General features: G+C 37.2%; 1 protein-coding gene across 6 annotated transcripts in view; it reads left to right on the forward strand.

The window, feature by feature from the left end:
• Nucleotides 1-24,864, forward strand: part of ect2 (epithelial cell transforming 2) — a 39,803-nt gene extending 14,939 nt beyond the window's left edge. For 2 of the 6 annotated variants that reach the window (XM_051913058.1, XM_051913059.1), the window contains 17 exons: nt 942-1,164; nt 1,465-1,581; nt 3,119-3,160; nt 3,538-3,662; nt 4,934-5,053; nt 5,128-5,196; nt 5,309-5,419; nt 5,655-5,751; nt 6,022-6,103; nt 6,370-6,448; nt 8,450-8,569; nt 10,083-10,221; nt 11,486-11,640; nt 12,243-12,350; nt 12,521-12,661; nt 17,526-17,824; nt 23,999-24,864. In XM_051913058.1, the coding sequence (XP_051769018.1) occupies nt 942-1,164; nt 1,465-1,581; nt 3,119-3,160; nt 3,538-3,662; nt 4,934-5,053; nt 5,128-5,196; nt 5,309-5,419; nt 5,655-5,751; nt 6,022-6,103; nt 6,370-6,448; nt 8,450-8,569; nt 10,083-10,221; nt 11,486-11,640; nt 12,243-12,350; nt 12,521-12,661; nt 17,526-17,813 (2,016 nt within the window). In that variant the 3' untranslated portion in view covers nt 17,814-17,824; nt 23,999-24,864. The remainder of the gene's footprint in view (nt 1-941; nt 1,165-1,464; nt 1,582-3,118; nt 3,161-3,537; nt 3,663-4,933; nt 5,054-5,127; nt 5,197-5,308; nt 5,420-5,654; nt 5,752-6,021; nt 6,104-6,369; nt 6,449-8,449; nt 8,570-10,082; nt 10,222-11,485; nt 11,641-12,242; nt 12,351-12,520; nt 12,662-17,525; nt 17,825-23,998) is intronic. The other 4 variants (XM_051913062.1, XM_051913060.1, XM_051913061.1 and 1 more) reach the window with 4 other exon arrangements.
• The last annotated feature ends 1,176 nt before the right edge of the window (nt 24,865-26,040 follow it).

The following is a 26,040-nucleotide window of genomic DNA, read 5'->3' on the forward strand; positions in this document are numbered from 1 at the left end:
CATACACAGGAGTTCGACGCATGTGCAGTTTTGAGCAATCTCTCGCCACGAGTTACAACCCATGTAAACATCTTTGTATTCTTTCATGCCAGAGTTGTACAAATGAGGGTACTTTCTAACCTCTTCGCACAATTTCTCATCTGTAGGCCTCCATTGTCGCTGTAGCTTGCATGTGTTCCAGTCTGTTCTGTTTATGCAGGTTTTCTTTGACTACCTTGTGAACTGACGCCCCCAGGGCACGGTTGCCACCTTGTGGATAAACTGATTACTGTTACGATACCGCTTGGTCTGTTGGGTTGGTCTCTAAAAAAAAATAAAATGAGCATGCGTGACCTGTGCGTACAAGTACGCGTGGTTACAAAAATCCGGTGGTCGGCGTACAGTATGCGCATACTTTTCGGCACACGCATTGTACGCTGACCCTCGCGTACCCTGTAAAAAGTGAACTATACTTTGGGCTTAAGCTTCCGACGACAACTTTAGTTTTTATCAAAAAAACAAAATAAAATTCCCTGAAAGTTTGAGTTAAAATAGTTTATAAGAACACAATTATAAGCTGTTCATAGTCCCATTTAGCCACTTGTTAGCAACATCCTTTTTCAAGACAATTAAAAGCTTTAAAAAGTGAGAATTGGATTTCACTTATGTTTTTTTTATGTCGTAAAATAAAACATGAAAATATCTTATTTCAGGCATTTAACCAAAAACCTATTTAAAAACCCCATTGACTTAAGGACGATAAATCCAGAAGTCCTAAAATGCTAACTAGTTTCAGAGTTTCGACCTACATATCTTATCTCTGCAGCACTTTATACTGCCAAAATTGTGATCAAATTTCATGATGCATTGCATCATTTAATAAAGAACTGTGATTGATTGAATTTACATCTTCATTAAAGTGCAGTGCACTTATATATGTTGTCACCGTGTCTTCCTCTCAGCCGGAGAGTCCTGCGATGAAGAAAGCCGTGTCTCTGCTGTCTCTCACAACACCCAACAGTGGCAGGAAACGTCGACGTCTCAGAGAAACATTGGCTCAGCTCACCAAAGAAACAGAGATTTCTCCCTTCCCACCACGCAAGAGGCCCTCGGCTGAGCACTCCCTCTCCATGGGCTCCCTGCTGGACATCTCCAACACACCCGACACATGCAAATCCAGCGGAGGTGAAATGAATGATCTGGCATGTCATGTGACTAAAGCAGCTAAAAAATATAACGCTTCCCCTGTCTTCCACTAGTTAGACACATGGATAGAAGATTGTTTAACATTCAGTTGAAGAAAACATTGCCCTGTTTGGTTGTCTGAAAAGTTTGCAAAGTTCCCATTGCATTATGTAAGAGTTCTATTCCAGAACTCTCCAGGCTTTGATCTCTGAGGTCCATGGTGATCCCAGGCAGGGCTGAGATGAACCAGAAGCGTGGTCAGGGTCTGTTTTAGATGAGTGAGGCCACTGTCTTTTGCAGAACTCAGGTGCAGGAGGAGCAGCGGTAGGCGGAGGAGTGCCAGACAGCGTAGATCAGAGCAAGTGTGGCCACTGCAGCGTACAAGTACTCCTGTGTGCAGACAGGAAAACCAGAGAGGTGAAATTCATATGGCTTTAGCCCAGGGTGTAGGATGAATTTAAACGTCTACTGACGATATTAATGTAGATCTTTTCACTAAATGGAGAAAAGGTGGTGGCTTAAATTGATCAAATTTATCTATTATTCTTAGTATTGATTCAAAACACATTCTGTTTATTATTATTTACTTTAAAGTAATGCACAAGGTTGAGTATAATTTAGGATGTGTTCACACTTGTTCAGTTCTCTTGTTGTTGTTTTTTGGTCCAGATCAAAAAAGAAAATGATACCTTTAATTCTGGTTCGCTTAGCATTCACACTGTCATTTTAAAGACCAAACCTAAAGATTCAACAACAACAACAAAAAAAAAAAATGCTTTTAAGGCGGATATTTTGCGATGGAACTTACCGAACAACCAAAATGATGCTTTGTCCTGGGCTAAATGCTCTTGTTGTATTTGCGTACATTTGATGGTATGTTTACCAGCTGAGAACTCATGAAGAGCTTAAAAATGTGTAACAGACTCAAACACACGTTGCACACAAACAAAGATCTGCTGCAAGAATACGGCGGTTCTGATGCCTGTACCGAACTGTAATGAGCAACAAGTCTCCCATGACGAGAAGAACCAGGTAAACCTTGAGCATTCGGTCCTTTTTAGGATCGTATCTTGTGGCATCAAGTCCTGTTTTAATGGAATCGGAATGCGCATCTTATTGAATCCACGGTTCATGGAAATGAAAGTGGAAAAATGGAACCAGTTCTCGATACTCAACCCTACGTCTCGGTCCTGCTTGTTTGGTACACACCAGGGTTCGGATGGCAGCGTTCACTCTTATTCAAATGAACCGCTCTAACAGAGCAATAGAACCAGAGTTCCTTTTAATTGAACTAAACCTGCCAAGTGTGAGCACACCCTTTTAGGGCATTTTCAGACCAGTAGATCGTTTGCTTCTTTCCAGAACAGGCACTTAATTTATTTCAATGTTGCATTTACTTTTTGGTTCACTTTCACAAGGCAATATTTCAAAGCATACCAAAATGTGTTTAAGCAAGTCACATGTGGGTAAAACTGTCCTCTTTTTGGTTAGAGTTTCCTCTGTGTCATCTATCAAGATGGATTGACAAGTTCACTCCACAAGCTTATTGTTGCTTTATCTGTAGCCGTCAAGACACGTGCAAACACTTGTATATCAGTTGGTAATGATGGCTATATATATATATAATATAATATTATGTAATATTATGATACCACTTGATTTGTTGTTCTGTTGGGTTGGTCCTTTTTTTTTTTTTTTTTTTTTTGTAATTTCTACCATTTCACCAAAGAGAACAGCAAAAATGACTAAAATTAAAAAATCATTTAATTATTACACCACCTGTACTTAAACAGATAGTCCACCCAAAAACTTTAATTCAGTCATCAATTACTCTATCTCATATCGTTCCAAACCTGTATGCTTTTCTTTCTTCTCCTGATCACCAGTCAATACAATGGAAGTCAATGGGAACCAAAATTGTTTAGTTTACAATATTGTCTTTTGTGTTCCACAGAAGAAAGAAAATCATGCAGGTTTGGAACGATATACAGTAAGGGTGAGTAAATGACAGAGAATTTACATTTGAGTGGATTACCCCTTTTACATGAATATAATTTGATTCAAAACAAGTGAACTTAATTTGGATTAACTGATACAATGGTGCATTTTACGCTTTACTTTGTGTCCCTGATTGATTGATTATTTTAATTCCTATTGAACATGGTACATTTTATTTGATTCCTCAATTTTGTACTTAAAACTATATTTTTAACTCTTGATTTCATATATTAATTCCTATAGACTTTTTTTTTTTTTTCTTCAACTCAACATCAAATATATTTCGACAAAGAGGATGAAACATATCAGAGGATGAGAAGTAACAGTGTGTGATTCATAGTGGCTCACCCCTGCATGTCTGCTTATGTGTTTCAGAGAATGCCAAACCCCCCAAAAGCTCAACTCCCGCCCTTCCCAAGCAGTCAGCACGATGGCAGGTCTCCAAGGAGCTCTACCAGACTGAGAGCAACTACGTTGATATCCTGGCCACGGTCCTGCAGGTTTGTGTTCAGTGTACAGTGTGTTCTCTTTCTCCTTCTTACTCACACACACATAGGAAAGTGGCAATCCACAGTACCTGGCTGTGGTCTTATCAAACTGAACCAGTGCCTCTGACCAGTAGGGGGGAAAATGAATTAGATTTGGGCACCAATGCCATGGGCATTTGAGCTTTGCTTTGCACCCCTACATGTGGAGCTCATACAACACACACATGCACGCACACTTGTCTGCTTGCATAGTAAATGCCACATCAAATGCCCGCAATCAGAACCCAGCAAATTTCACTGAACAGTGGACTCAGATCATCAGGCAACACTGAATAGCCTGACCTTTCCATTGTGGTCCACTGGATCTTTATTAAGTTTATGGAGTAGCTGTCAAGTAGAGGTCCTCATAGGACTGATTTTTCCAGTTTCATTCCACTCTCGCAGAACTGCACATTGTTTCCGTATTGAATGTTCAACAGCTTATTAAATTAAAAATGTTTTTTTTTTTATTATTAATTATATATTTAATTATTTTTATAGTTTTATATAACATTATATTGTTTTTATGAATGTATTTATGCACTACTGTTCAAATGTTCAGTAGATTTTTATTAAAGAAATTAAATTATGCTTTTTCAGCAAGGATGCAAAAAAAGAAACAAATCAAAAGTGACAGTAAAGACATTTATAATGTTACAAAATATTTCTTTCTTTTTTTTTTTTAAGGCTGTTATTTTGAACTTTCTATTAATAAAAAATATCCTAAAAAAATGGTTGAGGAAAATTCAGCTTTGCCATCACAGAAATAAATTGAATATATTTTACAACTTTATTTAAATACGTTATTTTAAATAGTGATACTATGTCACAATATTATCAGTGTTTTTACTGTATTTTTAATTAAATAAATGCAGCTTTAGCAAGCATAAGAGACATATTTAAAAAAAAAAACATTTTAAAAATCTCAAACTTTTGAATGGTAGTGTATAAACTGCAGTTTTAGGGTTTATTTTAAAATGATGTCAGAAGACTGAAAAATATTGAAAACTATCACCCCACTCTGCTATAAGTCTGCTCACTTTGGCTGACATCTCTTAGAAATAGCACCCTCTCATGCCTACAAATCAGAGGTTTAGTCTAGTGCTGCAACAAATCTAATCGGGTCCTTTAGTGATCCTGCAGGAATGCAGACTTCTACTGTCAAGTCCTGCTGCATTAGTGAGTGTCTCTGGATCCTTCCTGGCTTCCTGATCTAATTTTCCTTTATTCATCGGTTCTTTCAGCTCTTCAAATACCCACTGGAGAAAGAGGGGCAGGTGGGCGGCCCCATTCTAGCTCAGGAAGAGATCAAGACCATCTTTGGCAGTATTCCAGACATCTATGATGTGCACACGAGAATAAAGGTAGGCAATAACCTTTCCAAAACGCTGAGCAAAGGCTATGTTGAACGTGTTAGCTGATGAATGTGCTTTGACAGGCGGATCTCGAGGAGTTAGTGATGAACTGGTCTGAAGAGAGGAGCGTTGGAGACATTATCCTGAAATATGTGAGTGTGATGAAGCTTTGAACTCGACCTCCTCCGGCGTGAAGCTCGTAACGCAGTCAAAGACTGAATGGCAGCTTTTGTGATCTCTCTTTATTTTTTAAAATTCTCTCAGTCTAGAGAGCTGGTGAAGGCCTACCCACCGTTTGTCAACTTCTTTGAGATGAGCAAAGAGACCATAGTGAGATGTGAGAGACAGAAGCCAAGGTTTCATGCGTTCCTGAAGGTACTGTTGTCTCTCTTTATTGTTTGTGAGGGCTTTTATATTCTAATGAAATTGATATATTGGGCAGACCTTCTTTTTTCTCTTTTCTTTTTTTAACAAAGCCCTCAGGGTGCCAATTCTCTGATCTTTTTAGCGTTACCAGTAAAAGTACAGTCAAAATCTACTCTATATTTAAGTGGTTTTGTATGGCCATTTTTTGTGAAGGCCATTAATCTTCTTTCATTTTGTTATCCAGATTAATCAGTCTAAACCCGAGTGTGGCCGTCAGACTCTCGTTGAGCTTTTGATTCGCCCAGTGCAGAGACTGCCAAGCGTCGCCCTCCTGCTGAACGGTAACGCATGAATATGGCTGTCGGCATGATGCAAGTGAAAGTCACACAAACAGCTGTTTCTTTTTAGTAAATCTGACTGAATCCATGATTTAAACAGTTTAAAGACACTTTGGAGTTTGTCTTTGTTTCATAAATTGTTTTTCCACTACATGGAAAAACAAGATTGTTGGTCAACCTCAGAAAATCCAAACATTATTCTATAAGCGGTTTATGTTTCACCTCTGTATCCTGACACAAGAAAACAAGATTTGTGGATTTTGTTCTTTGTAGATATAAAGAAACATACATCAGATGACAACCCAGATAAAGTGACACTTGAAAAGGCCATCGAGTCTCTCAAGGAAGTGATGACGTGAGTCCTGTGATTAACACCTAAAATTTTCGTTATAATAAATTATTTAAATGTTGAAATTAACATTAATTTTGATTAATAAATGTTGTAGAAATATTGTTAATTCTTAATTCATGTTAAATGAAGTAGTTAACTAATAATGAAACCTTGTTGTAAAGTGTTACCATTATCTTTTTCAGCCAAAACTATTTTAGTGAGCTGAAATCAATGACTGAAACAGTGACGTTTTTCTCTAGCTTTCTCTTTCTCTTTCTCTTTATTTTCAGACACATAAATGAGGATAAAAGGAAAACGGAGGGACAGAAGCAGATATTTGATGTTGTTTATGAGGTGGATGGCTGCCCTGTGAGTAGTACTTTTCTGGGAATAGTTCAACCATAATTCTGTCATTTACTTGCCTTCAAACAAGTAGAGATATATTCCAAGTCTTCTAAAGCTTTGAGTCAACAGATTGCAATGAAAGGCGTTATTTGCTGAAAATCGCAGCCCTCCGTCACAGCTCTCAAATAACTTCTCTTCATTTTCACATTCCCAACCAACACAACTGAAGTCACCATATTATGACCAAGGGATTTTTCTCGCTCTTTTAAAATAAGAGTATGATGTAAGCACACTCCAACATTCACCAAGGAAATCTCCCCCGCCGGTCCACTCAGATGATAAAAACTATAAAATCGGGTCATTCAGAAATCATCACAGTGTTGAGGTCAGAACCATGAGCACACTGAAACCATCCATTTACACCCAAATAAAAAAAAAATTAAACAATTTTTGCATAGCCAATGGTAGGAAATGTCTTTTACATATAGATGTTAAAGTTCCTCTATTATGCTCTTTTGGACATTACCTTTCATGTAGTGTGTAATATAGCTGTTTGTGAATGTAAAAGGTCTGCAAGTTTCAGAAATCAAAGTACACAATAAATGGAGTTATTGTCTCCCAAATGTAACAACTGATTCTGAACTGCCTGAAACGAGTCATCAGTAATTCCAGTCTTACATCCTGCATGAACATATATAGGTTTGTAACAAATTTGCATAATGCCAGCCTGTGGTCTTCATTGGCTACTCACGAATGACGTCTCCTTTGACCTGCCGTCAAACACTGTAGCTCTAGCTGAGAGTTTGGTTTGTGTAGTCGACACATAAAGAAGACTGTTTTTTGTGCTGCAAAAGCAAATCCACTGTGCATACACTAAAAAATGATTTGGACTTGAAATGATATGGTAAAACCGATACTATCAGTACTGTTTGTATCAATGTGCTGAGGAAGCCTCCGGAGCTGAAATTCAGATGTGAAAATGGGTGTTTTGTTTCCAACTTGCGCTGTAAGGTCATACACAAGACGCTGCAAAAGACGTGAGCGCAATGGTTAAAGACATCCATCTAGCTCGTTTTTACATTGAAAAACAATGGAGCAATAGCGCAGTGAAATGGAAAAAATGCGTTGTGTGTGAATTCCCCCTAAGCGGTAGACTAGTCACAACAGACTGGGCCGTCTGACCAATCAGAACAGAGTAGGCTCTCAGAAAGGAGGGGTTTAGAGAGACCCGATCTTTATTGATCGGTTTTAGACACTGTGAGAAAATAGGTGATGCTGCAAATATATATTATGAGAAAATAGAGTGTTCTTTTTTTTATTTTTTTTTATCTTAGATGCATGTAAAACTATTGTAGGAGACCTCTAAAACAATATTAGGAACATAAATTGCACAATATAAGGACACTTTAAAGCAAAATTTTAAATTTTAAAGGTACAGTAACAAACTATCTGTTTCTAAATGCCAGAGAAGGGCGCTAATTGTCTTGTAAAACTAAATGAACCATTTTTGTTGCTATAACCTTGACTAACATTTATAAGTGGACTTCGAGAAACAAATTAAGTGTGAAGCTGTATTGTTGGCTGCTGTTCTTCTTTCTGTGGTGGGAGATGCAGCCATGCTGTCTGAAACTTCCTCTCACCACTAAATCGATCAGAGTGAGTCAGCTCATGTTGTCTCCTGTCAGACTCGCCCAAGAACAGCTGCGTCTAGAGACGGGACTGCCAAACCAATGATTGCCCCCAGATGGGGGTGCTTTTCCTGGATCAGTTTGGTTTTTGTAGCTCATGGGAACTGAAGCAGCATGGACATGCCTGAGTCTGATCCAGGAACAGCACTCAGAGGAATCTGAGAATATAAGCCTGCAGGCTCAGAGACAGGAAATGCAGCATGTTCATCAGGCGCTCTGATTGATTGAACAAAATTCTGCACACCAATCACTTATAATTAATTAATTTACTGAAAAGGTTGTAAATGTGTTTGAGAAGGAAACTGATTTTTGTGTATGTGTTTGTGTGCACCTGCAGGCCAATCTGTTGTCGTCACACCGGAGTCTGGTTCACAGGGTGGAGACCATCGCTCTGGGTGACAAACCCTGCGATCGGGGAGAACATGTCACACTCTTTCTTTTCAACGACTGTTTGGAGGTAAAGCTTAGTTTTTCCATGTCACTCCACCTTAACTGCTCTTCTGAATGTGTTTATGGAAATATTACAGATAGGCAGATCTCCCCCCTCTTTTCTTCATTATGAAGGTTCCCAAAAGCAGCGCCACTATATGAAAGACATCAGTCTTGATTTCTGGTCTTGTTTTTAATTTAAAAAAAAGCCTTATGATGTCAAACTACTAGCTAGATTTTCACTATATTGTTATTATTACACCCACATTTCATTTGAATAAACAAATTGATAAAAAGTGAATGTCAAGTATCAGAATGACTTTGGAGCTATTCAGTTTTGTGAATCCATTAGGTGTTATTTATTATTATTATTTTTGTGTGCGTGTATCTGGATCTTTTTGCTAATTTTCATGAAATGTTTTTATGAAATGCACCTCTTCTATGATAAGCATGTTCTTCTGAATGAAAATACTGTTTGATTATTTGAAATTCTCTGGGAAGTGTAATTATTATGTAATTTCCCATTTAAAATGCAGAAATTTGGGGTGTTGTTTTTTTTTTTTTTCTTAAAATAAGTAGAATTGTTTTCCAAATCAAAGTCAGTGTGGCATTTACCAACATGCAGTTTTTTCCATTTTAGTTAAAAACAACAAAGTCTCAACAAAAACTAGTATATCAACTAGTATAACACACTATTCATGATTCAAGTATAAATATAATTCATATACTCGCGTGTATTCAAAGCGACAGGAAAATGTTGCTTCTTGCTTTACACCATTTTTTTTTTTTTTTAATTCAATCAGAACTTTTGATAAATGTATTTTTGTACCTATTCTGAATATTTTTGTACCTTTCTGAGAAACGTGCTTTTAAACTTAGTTCAAGTTCAAATACCAACAAGAATAGACCTTTTCAAACACTTTTTCATTTTATTACTTTAAAAATAAGTATAATATATATGTATATTAAAATAAAATAATAATAATATTAAAATTAAATAAATAAAATTAAGGGAGGATATGTATAAAATATCCTCCCTAAATTTTCTCCCTTTCTCTTCTCTAAAATTTCAGCAACCTCAACAATTGTTTGTTCAGTTTACGGGTGAGCGGTACCGTTGAAGAAAGAAATGTGTATAATTTATGCGTGTGCAATCTGTGCTTGCTGACTCGACTCTGGCCTGTTTCTCCAATTAGTGAGGGGATGCATTTAAGCACTGTGGAGGGGTTTGCTCGTGTGTGCCGGCACAGGGCTGTGGTCCTCTTCGCCCAATGCTACTGTAGCTCTGGCCTGGTAATGAGAGCAGGGAGAAGGGAAAACTCTGAGTGATCAATTATTCATTTTAGGAAGTCCTCTGTATGCGTATCTGCCACACCAATCTGCACTACACATTTCGGCTCCTCTAAAGCACCTGAAGGACTCCCCACTGTTCCAGAAGAGAACATTTTACATTCCTGCATTACATTCCTTAGCGTTTAATATATATATGTGTGTGTGTGTGTGTGTGTGTGTGCTTTTTCCTTCTGCGTCTTCATATTCAGATCGCCAGGAAGAGACACAAGGTGATAACCACGTTCCGGAGTCCATTGGGTCAGACACGGCCGCCCGCCCAGCTCAAACACATAGCCCTGATGCCCCTGTCCCAGATCAGAAGAGTCCTTGACATCCAAGACACAGAGGGTGAGGGGACCACCTGGCATTCTGCATCCTACCAAGTGCACTCATGCATATTTTAGTTTTCTGTGTTCTGAATTAGCACCCTGGAGAGGGAGGTTAAGTCTGGTATGTGTAAAGTGTGTCAATTCACTGTAGAGCTGGCTGATGTAGTTAAAAATTAATTGTATTTTGGTCTAAAACATCTTCCAAAGGACACTAAAACCTTAATCTGATTTACTTTCACAAACATAGCAATATATAAAATAGTTTTATTAAAACATTTCATGAACATTTTAGGTGAGGATGTAAACAAACATTGAACAAGAGTTTTGATTTGATTCTTTGAAACCAGTTTAGATAAATGAATTAAACTTACCAGCTCTTTTGTTATTGTCTAAAGCAGACACGCTATTAAAAACATGTCTTGACACTTTTATGCCAAACAAGGAAATGGAAGGATCACAAAACTAATCTAATTCTGTGGTCTTTAGGAAATTCAATGGCCATAAAACGCACATAAAATATTTGCAATATTCACAGCATTATTTTATATTGCCAGCAGAATCATTGTGAATATTCAATAGATCACCCAGCCCTACTTTACTGGATTTTGATGAGCTAAAGACACAGTAAGGCCATAATTTTACACCGTAATAGCACATTATTGATGATCACCACATTCTGGAGCCTGGAAATTTCTGAGATTCAAATCTGTGCGTCCACAAGAGCAGCTCCTCGTACTGGAACCCATTTCATGTTTCAAATGAACTAATTTCCCAGTAGTCCACTCCCATCACTGAATAAAATGAACTCCTGCCCTACATTGATTCCCACTGAATATTGTTTCGCTTGGAAAGACGACAAGTTAAAGACGTTAAATGTGTTGTGAGTGTTGTTTTTTTTCATGTTTTCTTTAACCAATCAACATAAAAAAAAAAAATTTTAGATAGGGTTGGGGCATTGCATTACCATGAAAATGGCACATCACAATTTTTTTTCCTTTTGTTGGAAATTCAACAAATTCAACAAATGTTTTATAACCATGTAGTAATAGGCATTACAAAGAAAAGTTAGTTCATTTCATTTGCTTTATCTTTTTTGCACGCAAACAAAATGTAAGTGATAAATTACAGCCAGATGGTCATTATCAAAAAATAAACTCTGATAGGATAATTGATCAAAAGCCTGTCTCATATCATCCTGAAGGATCATACCGCCCAGCCTTAGTTCTAGGTCACATCCCTGATCTTACATTTTTTGCGTGTGTTTTTGTGTTTATCTCTCTTAGATTGTCAGAACGCCTTTGCCCTCGTGGTACGTCCTCCTACAGAACAGGAGAATTTGTTATTCAGTTTCCAGTTGACGGCCGAAGACACCCTCAAATCTGCCTGGCTCAAAACTCTCTGTCGACAAGTGGCCAACACGATTTGCCGAGCTGATGCGGTGAGTGGACACACACACACATATAGAAACATGGCCATTTCCTCCTTAGATCATCCCCCTCAGGCCTGGAACAGAACTCAATTATTTATTTTATTAGCTCTGCTTTCTTTTTATTGTAGCTATAAATTAGGAGGTTTGTGTGGGCCTTTTGGTATTGGCTAATCCTATTAGATGCTCCTGTGTGGTTAAACTGGGAGGCAGATTAATGTAATTAAGAGTGGAATTGTACTTGAACTTTACACTTCAGACACAGACATCTTTATCTTCATGCTGCAGAAACGCAGGTCCCGCCCAGGCCGTCCACCACGGCACATGTAATTGGTGCAGGCGGACAGATGCATGTATTTCCCTTTATAATTAAACATCCAGACCAAACCCTGCGGCTAAGTGCAGTTTGATCTGGCCTGCAGTTCTCCCATCGACCATGAGGTGGCGACCTATCCACACGTCACTGCGTGAAATGCGGCCTCATTCACTCTCTGCTCCTCTGAATATCAAGAAGCCCCAGCTGTTTGGAAAGCTGAACAGTGATGCTTCTCTTTGCATTTTGACAAGCCAGCAGTATTGCTGTGTATTTACGTAATTTTCCGTGTCTTAAACAGGAAGATCTTATTCAGAGCACTGATCCTGACTCCGTCCAAGTGAGCACAAAGGACATGGACAGCACGCTCAGCCGAGCGTCCAGGGCCATCAAAAAGACGTCAAAGAAGGTAGAGAGAGGAACCTAAAACTATTGAAAACGATGACATGACGCGCATGCAAATTTGGTCTTGCTGTCAATGTTCTGGATGCTTTCTTGAGAATGACATCATAAAGTAACTATTCTTAACCCAGTGCCTTGTAGAAAACACAGACAAATTGTGCAATTTTGTGTGTTTAGGTCACAAGAGCGTTTTCTTTCACTAAAACGCCCAAGCGTGTGCTTCAGAGGGCATTTATGGCCAATGGTACCCCAGATGAGAGGAGTCCTGGCCCAGATGCCGATCACATGGGGCGAATGTCCAGCAGCTCCACACTGGCTGTGAGTCCACACACACACTTTCTCTTTCTTTCTTTTTCTTCTCACAAATCTATTGAAGTAACATACGAATGAAAGACGCACAACCGGGTCGATAATGCATCAATAACGCACTCACTTTAAAGGCCTATTCACACCATCATCATGTTCAGAAAAACATGCACAACAACATGATGCATCTATAGTATGTGCTCCTTGAAGGCTAATTCACTCTAAGAATAAAGCAAAAAAAAAAAAAAAAATTGTTTTTGTAGCTTGACAGCCCTGGTGCCTATTTTTTGGGGGGGTGGGGTATGGGTGAGATTTTTTTCAGCTGGTGCATTTATTTAAACAAATACAGTAAAAAAAAAAAAAAAAAAAAAAAAAAATACATATATTGTGAAATATTATTTCAGTTTAAACATTCTATTATTTCAGTTTAAACATTATATTAATATTTGGTGATCAAGAAGCTGTTCTTATTAGTGTTAAAAAGTTGTGCTGCTTTTGGAATCAGTGATCCTTTTTTTTTCCCCCAGTATTCTTTAAATAGAAAGTTCAAAAGAATGGTATTCATTTAGAATGTAATTGTCTTCACTGTCACTTTTGATCAATTTAATTAATTCTTGTTGAATAAAGGCTGAAATACAGTACACGACTTTTGCTCAGATTTTTGCCCCAATTTCTAGATGAGTTGACAGTAGTTGCCGAAAGTCTAAACCAGTCTGCATATTTTGGGCAGTTGGAGTTGAAAAATTTCACAGAAAATCGCATTGTGTATGATGGGCACAGACTTTGATTTTATTACCATCAGACTGATTCAATCCAGTCAGAGGATATTGATATTTTGACCAGAATTAGAACACGTATCGTATTGTATGTAAAATACAGTACAAATACAATAATACAAAAAAAATAAATAAATAAAATTTTTAAGATAAACCATTCACCTCTAACTCTGAACTCCCGTTGTAATCTGTAGAATCCATACTAACTACCAGAGCTGGGTAGATTACTTATGAATTGTAATCAGTTACTGATTACAAATGACATGACAAAATTTGTAATCAGTAATATAATCTCTTAGATTACACATTTTTGGTAACGTAATCTGAATACTTTTGGATTACATTTTGATTACTTTTGTGCTAACCCGTATTTGATGTCACATATATTGTAGGATAATCTTGTATTTTGACAGATGCAAAGAAAAAAAAAATATTCTATTCACCAACAAGAGCCTCAACAGATTCTTTTTAAAGTGCAATGTATGGACAGTTAATACTTCAAAATACTAACACTAATGTACCTGTTAGTGTTTGCTGATAGTAACACTGAATAAAACAAAATCACATCTTATGATTTTAAAACATATTTATTTAAAATTAAGTAAATTTAGAAAACAGAAACATTACAAAAACAAATATTCTTGTTGTTGCTGATTTCTGTGCACGATTCCACACCCCTCCCATGAAAAAACTCGAATCACGAACGTATATAAGCAGCAGGTTTATTATGAAAAAAAATATAAACGCTAAACAAAAATCAACTTACTGCCATTGTGTAAATAATATGTAATCATGTAATCCATAAAAAAGTAACTGTAGTCTGATTACGAGTATTTTAAAAAGTAGTTTACTCTAATTACAAATACTTGATTTTTGGAATCTGATTACGTAATCCAGATTACATGTAATCCGTTACTACCCAGCTCTGCTGACTACGTCTACCAGCCCAAGACTGCATTCAAATGCACTTGGCTAGTTTTTTCTTTTGCGACTTAACAAACAAGAGTTGTTACAACAACTACTGCGGTCATCTCCTGCACATATATGTTTGTTTGGTAGTGTGGTTTAGTGTATGATGAACAGTTTTTATTTGTAACCGTTTACAAAGTCGGCAAGTGTATGATGCCTAATGTTTTAAAATCTGTTCAGATTTTAAGTCATGTAGTGTATTCCAGCCTCAAAAGTATTCATTTCTTTAAAAAAAAAAAACACACACACACACACACTTAACCCAGACTTTGAGACCAGTGACTACCAATGCCAGACACATGACCTAAAAGCTAATTGGCAGGTGCATTTCTTTTGCTGGACAAAGGGGAGAAAAAATCATTTTGAAAAGATTTAAATGTATTAATAATATATATTTGATATTTGTCTTTTTTTAAATTTTTTTTATACATATATTCATGTCTCATAAGGCCAATTCACATTGCACAGACAAGTTGGCCGTTGGATTTAGAATTTTATGAAAAATAACTGTCATGTTCACACTGCCGCAACAGACACCAATAAACGCTGATTGAACATGTTCACTCGAGTGAAAACAAACCCGAGACCAATGCCAACAAATGCTGACAGGGGTAACAAACTGTTCCAACAAAACCTAACAAACGTGTTTGTTGGCGTTTGTCTGTGTGGTGTGAATTGGCCTATACAGTCATATTGCTAATTTTAATCTCATTTTCCACCATTGAACCTTTACAATATGACTTGGCAATTCACTTGGATTGAATTTCCCTCTCAGAAGATTTACAGGTTGCCTTGGTCATTCACTCCTGCTTTTCTTTCCTTCAGCATCTGGCAGGGCCCCAGACTGCTACCAAATGGTTGCATTTTGCAACCTTTTTTGCCGCTGCGAGTAAATTTTGTTAGAGGTTGCACTGGTGCGACCACCACGTTGCCCATCTGATAAAAGCTGCCATTTCTGTTGCATATGAAAAACATCAAGAGGCAAATGAAACGAAAGCGGAAAGAAACCACGCTTCTCGCTTGAGCTGCGCAGCGCGAACAGTTTATCAGCCAATCATGTAACAGCGCTAGGAGATCCAGCGAGAAAGTGTTTGAATTCACTGCAGTATTAATAACATCGCTGTGAGATCTAGTGAGAAGCATTCAAATTCTGCACAGAATTCTCTGTCATAAACAATAGATATCAGATCAAACAGCTCTGACGTGGAAACCAGGAGAAACATTGTGCCTTTTCAGTCCACAAATCACCAACATTTTCATGGATTTAATGTAGTAATGCTAACTGTAGACATCCCACTCTGCAAAAAATCATTTCAGGGAGGTAGCATCAACCCCCACCCACCCAATATTACTGCATAATATAATATGTCTACATTAAAATATAATCTGTTTTTTTTTTATTTCATCACGTAGTAGTAATACAGTAAGCCGTATTACCAGGGTTGGTTCATTCAGTAGTATTCGTGCGTATAGCACTTCTGCGAAAGTGATGTAGAGTGTGAAGAAATCTGAACAGAAGTTGTCAAAGGAGACGCACAAAAATGCATGTTGGAAACGTTAATGCATCTTGGCTGACAACTTCTGATTAAATCACAGAAAACACACTTAATAGCCTGGAAACAGGGCTTCTCTCTCTCTCCCTCGATTTCCGCAATAATGTATATAATTTGCGGGTGTCAGACAGCCGCTATCAATATGTGGAATACTCCCGGACCTTCCTGGAGAAGTGGGATTTCTGTAACTGTAACCATGGTATTGTGGCAGAAATAGTCAAATGTTTTTACCTTATTCATTTCAGGATTTGGACAGCCTTTTGAGAGTGAAGTTCTTCACTTTTTACAAGCTCTAAATATGATACAATTTAAATGTTATTTTTAATGTGATGACCAAAAAGATAAAAAAATATTTACATTTTTCCCTTTAAAAATGAGGTTTTTACATGTTACTATTGTTAATATGTTAATTTTATCTGCATCTCAACTCAAGCTTAGTGCTTTACTGTCAAATCGGAATTTTTAAGAAATAAACATGTAATATTATTAGTTACTGCACTTATTAATGGGATAGTTCAACCAAAAATGAAAATGATCCCATAATTTACTCACCCTCAAGCCGTCCTAGGTGTATATGGCTTTCTTCTTTCAGCTGAACACAATTGGAGTTATGTTAAATAATAATCCTGGCTCTTATCGAATTTGTAATGGCACCATACGACTCCAGTGGGTTAATAAATGCTTCTGAAATCTTCTGAAGCGAAGTGAATAAATATCCATATTTAAGACTTTATAAACTATAATCACTGGCTTCCGGCAACGGCCGTGCACTTGTTCACGAGAGAGTTGAGTTCTGGTGGAAGGATGACCACTGAACCTACGTAGGACGTAGCTCCTCTTCTCTTATATCAAAATCCTCTGACATTTTACTTTAAAACTTCTCGTTTTAGACTTCTAATTTGTTAGTCATTTTGTTTTGCTGTATCCTCTGCACTTATGCATTCGTCAATTCTCACCTAATCTAATGCTACGCTTACGTCATACGTCGCTTTTTTTTTTTTTTTTTACATCATACATGTGCTTTTTGGAGTTTCAAAAACTTGAACACTATTCAATGCCATTACAAAGCTGGGAAGAGCCAGGATATTATTTAAAATAATTAGTTCAGCTGAAAGAAGAAAGTCATATACAAGGGTGATAAATTGAGGGTGAGTAAATTATAGGATTCATTTTTGGGTGAACTATTCCTTTAATGCAAAGTAATAGCAATTTTATTACCTTTACCTTTTATGATTAAAAATCCCCCCAGCTCTACCAGATCAGGTGCTGGTGCCACCATCTGTAGAACTTAGTGGCACCGGTGCTATTGCTCTCAAATGTTAGTCTGGAGCCCTGATCAGGGGTGTCTCGTTCTTTAAAAAGGGATATTTTTACCTTTTTCATTAAGGTGATTTATGCACTGCTAAATATTTGAGAAATCCCTGCGTTCGTAACGAGATCACGCTCAAATTTTTCACTTCCTATTTCAATTTTAAAGTGAGTGATTGTGAGGACATACGATGCAGCGACGGAGCCTGATGAGGTTAATGCGGTCTCTCTCTTTCTCTCCATCTCCCTCTTCCCTCCATGTGAGTGTAGATGTCTCGTTCAGCCTCTACGTTCAGTCTGAGCGGCTCTATTAAAAGTGCAGTGGTTCAGCGGTCTAACTCTCTGGACCATGCCCCGCGGCCTAGAGTCCCGATGTGTGTCCGCACTCCGTGCAGTCCAGAGAGAGCTGATGAACCAGCAGCTCCCGAAAGCCAGCTCAGACCATCCATCCTGTCCCTCCCAGCGGCTCAGCCCGTAGCTCAGTGCCGAGAGCTGCTGGCGCCCCCAAAGCCGCAGCGCAGGTTCCCTGGGTCCCCGCGGCGGGAGACCCTCCTGTAGGACTCTTAAATGTGAGCACAGCAGTTCTGCCTCTTTGACTCACTGTGACTTACTAACTCGTACTGTATCTGGGGATGGTGTCAACACTAACTTACTAGCACACGGATGGGCTATGGTGGCACTCATTTATTATAGATGATCAGAGGACATGTTCAGAGGGATCACTTAAAAATGAAAATTGTCATTTACTCACCCTCACCACCCTGTATGACTGAGTTTGAGTAACTTATTGTAATGGTGAGAAATGTACTTTTTTTCCCCATTATGAGTGAATGGGGGTCTAGATTGGCAACAAATGACAACTAAAGCTCCATAACTGTAACTTAACTGAAATTTTGACCATTGTTAGCTTGTCCTCACCTCTGAAGTAGCTAGTAATGATCGACAAATGTGCATCACATGATCAATGATAACTGGCCATCATATCAATGTCATGTCTTCAAATTTGACGTGTTGCATTACATTAAATATTATTTGTGTACTATTATAGAGTTTATTAATATTTTGAATTGGCTTTATTAATTGTATTAATAATAAATACATTTAAAATAAATTAATTTTATTTATTACTTCATTTTAGTACTTCAGCTTATTTTATTTCAGTTAGTTGCCAAAGCATAAATTCAAATTTTTCAACCATTTTATTTAATTTCAGCTTTATTTCAATTAATGAAAACAATTTTTATTAGTTTAACAATAACAACCCTGGGATTTGGACAGCAAAGGACATACTTATCTAAATTTCAGACTTTTTTTTTTTTTTGTCTAAAACTGTTTTATTTCTTTAGAAGATTTGAAATGTATCATAATATTCATATGAAACACTCAAAAAAGGTCCCCATCCACTTTTTATTGCTTGGTAAAGAACGACGTAGAAATTCTGCTAAAACATTTTGTGTTCTAAAAATACATAAAGTGTTATGTAACAGGACAGACAGAATTATCCTTATTTTTGGTGTACTATCCCTTTAACACAGACCTCAGATCATTTATGATGGGTGAAATATGAGACCAGCTGACACAGATGCTTTTATAGTTCCATGATTCCATGAGTATAATGGCGGTTCTCACATAAAGACGTAATTGTTACTGTGGCGTACGATGTGATTTTTCTTTTTTCCATAAATCTCATATTTTTTACTGTTACGAGATTACATTGGCATGATCTATGGGCGTGAAAGCTGTAAAGTGGCTGATGACCATGATTTAATCTCCTCCTATTTCTAATTTAAACCCATAAAGTATCATCTGTATACTGGAGTGTGCGCGCATGTTTCTTTTAGCACACTCGAGGCAATTCATCAAATGGCTTTTCTTTTTTTCCCCTTCATTGCCATCGGCCACCTTTATTGATCCTGAGGCCTCCAATGGCAGTGCAAGGCCACCTTAATTCTTATTAAGCAATGCTAAGTAATAGGATTATTCGTGTGCGTGTTTGAAAGCAGCCTGGTGCTTGTTACATCTGTGGGCTCATTAAGAGTAAAGCAAAATAAATTGGGTTTGTGGTTTGCTAACCTCCTTTTCACCCTCACATATCTGTTTAAAGAAGAGAATATAGTATTATCCTCTGCATGTAGGTTATTCCTTTGGGTAAAGCTGTTGGTTCTGAAGGGTGAACACTTAACTAGGGTCAACTGTGTGCATTCTTACCTCAGCGAGCTTGTAAAGCCAATATCATTAACACGGATTTCTCCTCTCGCCTCTTCTAACCCCTCTTGAATAAACTACAAAAACCTGTGAAACTCTGGCTTCTGCTAGAACACTTAAAAAAGGCCAAACACTGGCCTTTATTTAATGATTAGTTCCTAATGTAAATTTATTTCCTATCCTCAATCGATGAAGATGAGCTGTTGTTGTAGGATTCAGTAGGGTTGGGCGGTGTGATGGTGAATATACTGTGAACTGTTAATCTCATCAACAAAATTAGAGATAAAAATGTTATTTGACAGAGTTTTGAAAATATATATGAAATATATACTATTGATGAAAATCTAAAGTACCTTAATGCTCTATACACACACACACACACACACACACACACAGTATCTCACAAAAGTGAGTACACCCCTCACATTTCAGCAACCATTTTATTATATGTTCTCAAGAGACAATACTATAGAAATGAAAACTGGATATATTTTAGAGTAGACATTGTGCAGCTTGTATAGCAGTACAGATTTACTGTCCTCTGAAAATAACTCAACATACAGCCATTATTGTCTAAATAACTGGCAACAAAAGTGAGTACACCCTAAGTGAACATGTCAAAACTGTGTCCAAAGTGTCAATATTTTGTGTGAGCACCATTGTTATTTAGCATTGCCTTAATCCTCCTGGACATGGAATTCACCAGAGCTGTACAGGTTGTTGCTGGGATCCTCTTCCACTTCTCCATAATGACATCACGGAGCTGCTGGATGTTAGACACATGGTGCTTCTCTACCTTCCGCTTGAGGATGCCCCACAGGTGCTCAATAGGGTTCAGGTCTGGAGACATACTTGGCCACTCCATCACCTTCACCTTCAGCTTCCTCAGCAAGGCAGTTGTCATCTTGGCGGTGTGTTTGGGGCCATTATCATGCCGTTCAGCCCAGTTTCTGAAGGGAGGGCATCATGTTCTGCTTCAGAATGTCACAGTACATGTTGGAATCCATGTTTCCCTCACTGAAGTAGAGCTCCCCAGTACCAGCAGCGATCATGCAGCCCCAGACCATGATGCTACCACCACCATGCTTGACTGTAGGCAAGACACAATTTTCTTGGTGGTTCTCTCCAGGGCGTCGCCACACATGCTTGACACCATCTGAGCCAAACAAGTTTATCTTGGTCTCATCAGAGCACAGGACATGGTTCCAGTAATTCATGCTCTTGCGGCGTATGGTCTGAGCACTGACAAGCTGACCTTCTGCTTCTGCAACCTCTGAAGCAATGCTGGCAACACTCATGCATCTGTTTTTTGAAGCCAGCTTCTGCACCTGGTGCACAGCACAAGGTCTCAACTTCTTTGATTCAACTTCTTTGGCCTGTTCCGATTGGAACCCGTCTTGGAAAACCTCTCTCTATGACCCTGGCCACTGTGCTGTAACTCAGTTTCATGGTGTTACCGATCTTCTTATGGCCTAGGCCATCTTTGTGGAGAGCAACAATTCTAATTCTCAAATCCTCAGAGTTCTTTGCCGTGAGGTGCCATGTTGAACGTCCAGTGACCAGTATGAGAGAATTGTACTCAAAGCACCAAATTTTAACTGCTCTAATACAAGATCCACACATTTGTTTGGTCCTGTCAAGCAGACAAAAACATGAACATGATGAATAGGATATGTGGCTTTGCATGGTTAAACAACTGTTATCACTTAGGGTGTACTCACTTTTGTTGCCAGCTATTTTGACAATAATGGCTGTATGTTGAGTTATTTTCAGAGGACAGTAAATCTGTACTGCTATACAAGCAGCTCATTGACTACTCTAAAATATATCCAAGTTTCATTTCTATAGTATTGTGGCTTGAGAAGATATACTAAAATGGTTGCTGAAATGTGAGGGGTGTACTCACTTTTGTGAGATACTGTATGTATGTGTGTGTGTCTTTATATATAATACATACATACATACTGTCAAACCAAAATTTCTTCAGACACCTTGAACATTTCATTCATTATTAGTTTATTCACTATAGTTTAAAAAAAAATGGTAATAAAATATGACGATCTCAGAGTTAAACTGTGTCAGAAAAAATTAATTTTAATTATATCAGATAACACAGTAATATGTCAGTTTACTTTATTTTGCTGTCCTTACATAAATTAATTATAGTGTCCTGCACCCACTAGTAAAATATATCAAAAATTATATCTAGTGTCTGAATAGGTTTTGGTTTGACTGTGTCTATATATATATATATGTATATGTGTGTGTGTGTGTGTGTGTAAAATATGCACAGTATGCACAGTAAAATATGCACATACATAATAGAGAGGGAGAGAGAGACCTTATTTGTATATTTTTATTAATTTTTTATACTTTAATGGTTATATATATATTTTTTTTTAAGTGGTTAGTTCACCCAAAATTGAAAATTCTGTCATCTACACACCTTCATGTCTTCCCAAACCTGTAAGAATTTCGTTCATCTTCGGAACACAAATGCAGATATTTTTATAAAATCTGAGAGCTTTCTGTCCCTCCATTAACAGTCTACGCAACTACCACTTTGACACTTCAAAAAGTTCATAAAAAGATTGTAAAACATTGATCAGAGAATATAAACAGAAGCTCAACTGAACCTGCTTGATGCCTGAGAACAAACCTTATTGGTTCTTGAGGAAGCTCAAACGTGCTGCGTAACACACGAGAATGAACCTCATTGGTTCTCGAATGAGAACCAAAAAACATGCTTAAGCTTCCATTTACACAACTGATATCTGCATTGATGAATATTTATATGTGACTATTATTATTATTATTATTATTATTTGTGTCTCTTAAAAAAAAAACGCTCAATTCATATGGATTAGTTTTACAATCTCTTTATGAACTTTTTAAAGCGTCAAAGTGGTAGCTGCGTAAACTGTCAGCGGAGGGAGAGAAGTCTGATTTCATAAAAAAATATATCTTCATTTGTGTTCTGAAGATGAAAAATCTTACGGGTTTGAAATGACATGAGGGTGAGTAAATGATGACAGAATTTTCATTTTTGTGTCAACTAACCCTTTAACGTTTTGCCTGTAATAACGTTTTTCTTTTTGTGTTTGTTTTTCATCAACACATGTTTGATGCCAAATTATGTGCCAGTTTAAACCAGACTAAAATGAATGACAAAATATTGAATTTAACTAAATTTAAACTTTTTTTTTTTTTTTTTTTTTTCCCCAAAAGGCAATAAAAAAGTAACAAACTATGTGACTGTGGAAATGTCAACACTGTGCAGAGCAATATCCCAGCTCGACAAAGTACTTCAGAATTCAGTTAATGTGTAAATTCAATACAACATTTAATTAATCTCTTTCAAATCTTGTTCAAAGCTACTATAGCACTACATTTTGGATTGTTTCTCATCTAATCAGAATTTAGGGTCAGATTTATCAGTTTTTATAATGTTAGTTTAACTGTTTTGAGTCTATAGTGTTTTTTTTTTTTGTTTTTTTTTTATAAACTCATGTTACATAATGTGAAATCGTTTTTATGCTAATGCCAGACTTACAGTATTAATTTCATTCGATTTTCTCTTTTTCAACTTGAATGCAAACCAAAAGCTTATTCATAATAAATGTGGATTTGGATTATCTAATATAGGCATTAGTAAATGGGTATTTATTGTATGAGCTATTTCAAAGTGCTCCTAATTAAGCTTTTTCAAATTTTACCTTTCATGCAGTGCATAATATAGCAGTTTGTGAATGTAAAAGATCTGCCAAGTTTTAAAAGTGCACAACACATCGTCTCCTAAAAGAAAGAATTGATTCTTAACTGCCAAAACGAGTCATCAGTAATTCCAGTCTCATATCCTGTTACAAACTAATTAATACTACAGTTAGACCTTATACTTTATGTTGTATTTATCTATTCTTGTAATTAGTGTACAGTATTTGTTCTTTTTATAGTCCGTTCACTTGCCTTTAATAATGTATTAGTTAGGCTAGTAGTTTCTGATGTGGTATCGGGTTAGTTAAAGTGGGCTAAGTAATAAAAGCAAAGACCCCCCCCACCCCTTTCAATTTTATTTTTTTGTGCTGATCCGAAAAATGATCCGATCCGTGACTTAATAACCGTGATGTGATCCGAACCGTGAGTTTTGTGATCCGTTGAACCACTAACTTGGATGCATGTACACCTAAGAAAATCTCCAAAACAAAATGAGGAAACTAAAATAGCACTTTAACTATATCATTGTAAAATGATAGTGTGATTATAAAATAAATTTTTTTTTTTCATACCGCCCACTCCTAGATTTTAAAAAGTACCCTAAAAGCCTTGCAGCTCAACGAACACTCAAACCCTACATTAAATCTTTATCAAGGACTCCTGAGTATGAAAATGCACCAAAGGTTAAGACATCCACCACGTACAATTCAGCACTCTTGAGTCTTAAACTAATTACAGACTTGAATGGAAATAACTCAGAATAACCCTGAAACTATCCTTTCATTGCTATATTAAATTTTTTCTTTTCCATTTTCTTTTTTCAGGCTAGTCATTCCCCATCCATGATCAACCTCTCCTCTGCCTTTGAGAGGAAGTACCATACCTTCAGCAGATCCACAACTCACCTGATCTGAACTTTGCATCCTCCACTCTACAGTATTGTAATTAATTCCACACTATGGTACCACGTCCGCCCAACGCCTGTAGCCCATGCCCCCCACTTGGGTTTAATTTACAGGTCCAAAACCCACCAAATGAAGGAACGGCTTGTGTTGATGGCAATGTCTGGGCGCATTTAATTAACATAGAGACATTTATGTAACACATTCTGATTTTATTAGAGTAGAGTTTTCACACAATTATTAACCACTGAAAGTATTTCTTAATGTTTTATGAGATAATCTAAAGTAATCTAGTTTTCAGCTTTTATAAAGCTATAGACATCTGGCCATTGCATTTAAGTGGACATGCACTGCGCTACCACAGTAATGCAGCCTTGTACTTTTAGAAGTGATTTTTATTGTTGATTCAGGGGTATTGGTTTCTAAAAGTCAAAAGAGTTGTTGCGGTCAGCCTGCCATATTTATTCTCCGGAATCACTTCTATAAATGTTTATGTAAATCCTTCTTTCTGTCTCTATTTATGTGTAAATATTGTATTTTTCCACTTGTGATTGTCATACTAGTAACAGTTTGTCTCTGTAACTTTCTGGAGTCTCTGCACTTACGTCAACACTAACATTAACATTACTTCACGTGTAAAGCAAAATTCACTTTTGTTTGTAAACGGGATTCATATGTCCTTGCCTACTGCAGATTTGTTTGGAGTGGGTTTGTTTTATGTTATTGGTTTGACTACTTTTGAAGGTGACTTCATTTATTCTTTATCAATAAAAGAAGCATAAAGCCTTCATCGTGTTTTTGTGTCTGTTTAAAACGTTTAAAAAACATTTTTATGAAGAATGTTTGAAATGGGATGTTCTATAAGATCTCAAATGAAAATGTTACATTGCAATCCATTTTCCTGTCTTGCACTGTAAACTGAGGCACAAAGTTTACTTCCCTTTTATTTGTTTTGATCAGTCTGATGGACTGTGCATAATATATTTTTTGTCACTGGCACAAATCTTTTTTTTTTCGTTTCGTTTGTGTGTTCACCAGTGGAGTTCTTTGAAAGACTTGTGCACAAGACTGCGTGGAACACGGACAATGAAGTATACCTGGGCCTTAAAGGGTTAGTTCACCCAAAAATGAAGTTTCTGTCATGAATTACACACCCTCATGTCGTTCCAAACCCCTAAGACCTTTGTTCATCTTCGGAACACAAATTAAGACATTTTTGATGAAATCCAAGGGTTTTTTATCCCCCATAGAAAGCAACGTATTTATCGTCATTTGAGGTCCAGAAAGGTATTAGACGTCGTTAAAATAGTCAACGTGACCACAGTGGTTCAACCTTAATGTTATGAAGTGACGAGAATACTTTTTGTGCACAAAAACAAAATAAAAATAACACTTTATTCAACAATTTATTCTCTACCCTGTCAGACTCATACGCAGTGAACGCAGTTCAGTGTTTCTGTGTTTAAGTCCGAACGTCAGCTCATTATTGGCCGGCTCCTGCGTCAGCATGCATCGTGCTGCTCACGTGAACAGGCAACGGCCAATACTGAGTTGGAGTTCTGACGTAGAACCTGGAAGCGCTGCAATGAAAATAGCATAGGAGATTGACAGGGGAGAGACGAATTTGTTGAATAAAATCGTTATTTTTGTTTTGTTTTTGCGCACAAAATTATTGTCGCTTCATAACATTAAGGTTGAACCACTGTAGTCACATTGACTATTTTAACAATATTTTTACTACTTTTCTGGTCCTTGAATGTGGTAATTTTGTTGCTTTCTATTGAGGATAAAAAAAAAAAACCTTGGATTTCATCAAAAATATCTTTATTTGTGTTCCGAAGATGAACGAAGGTCTTCAGCTCTGCAGAGTTTAGCTCCAACCAGCTCCAACTCACACCTGTTTGGAAGTTTCTAGTAATGCTGAAGACCTTGATTAGCTGGATCAGGTGTGTTTGATTAGGGTT

The sequence above is a fragment of the Ctenopharyngodon idella genome, chromosome 11 (genome assembly GCF_019924925.1).
Source record: "Ctenopharyngodon idella isolate HZGC_01 chromosome 11, HZGC01, whole genome shotgun sequence".
Lineage (NCBI taxonomy): Eukaryota > Metazoa > Chordata > Actinopteri > Cypriniformes > Xenocyprididae > Ctenopharyngodon > Ctenopharyngodon idella.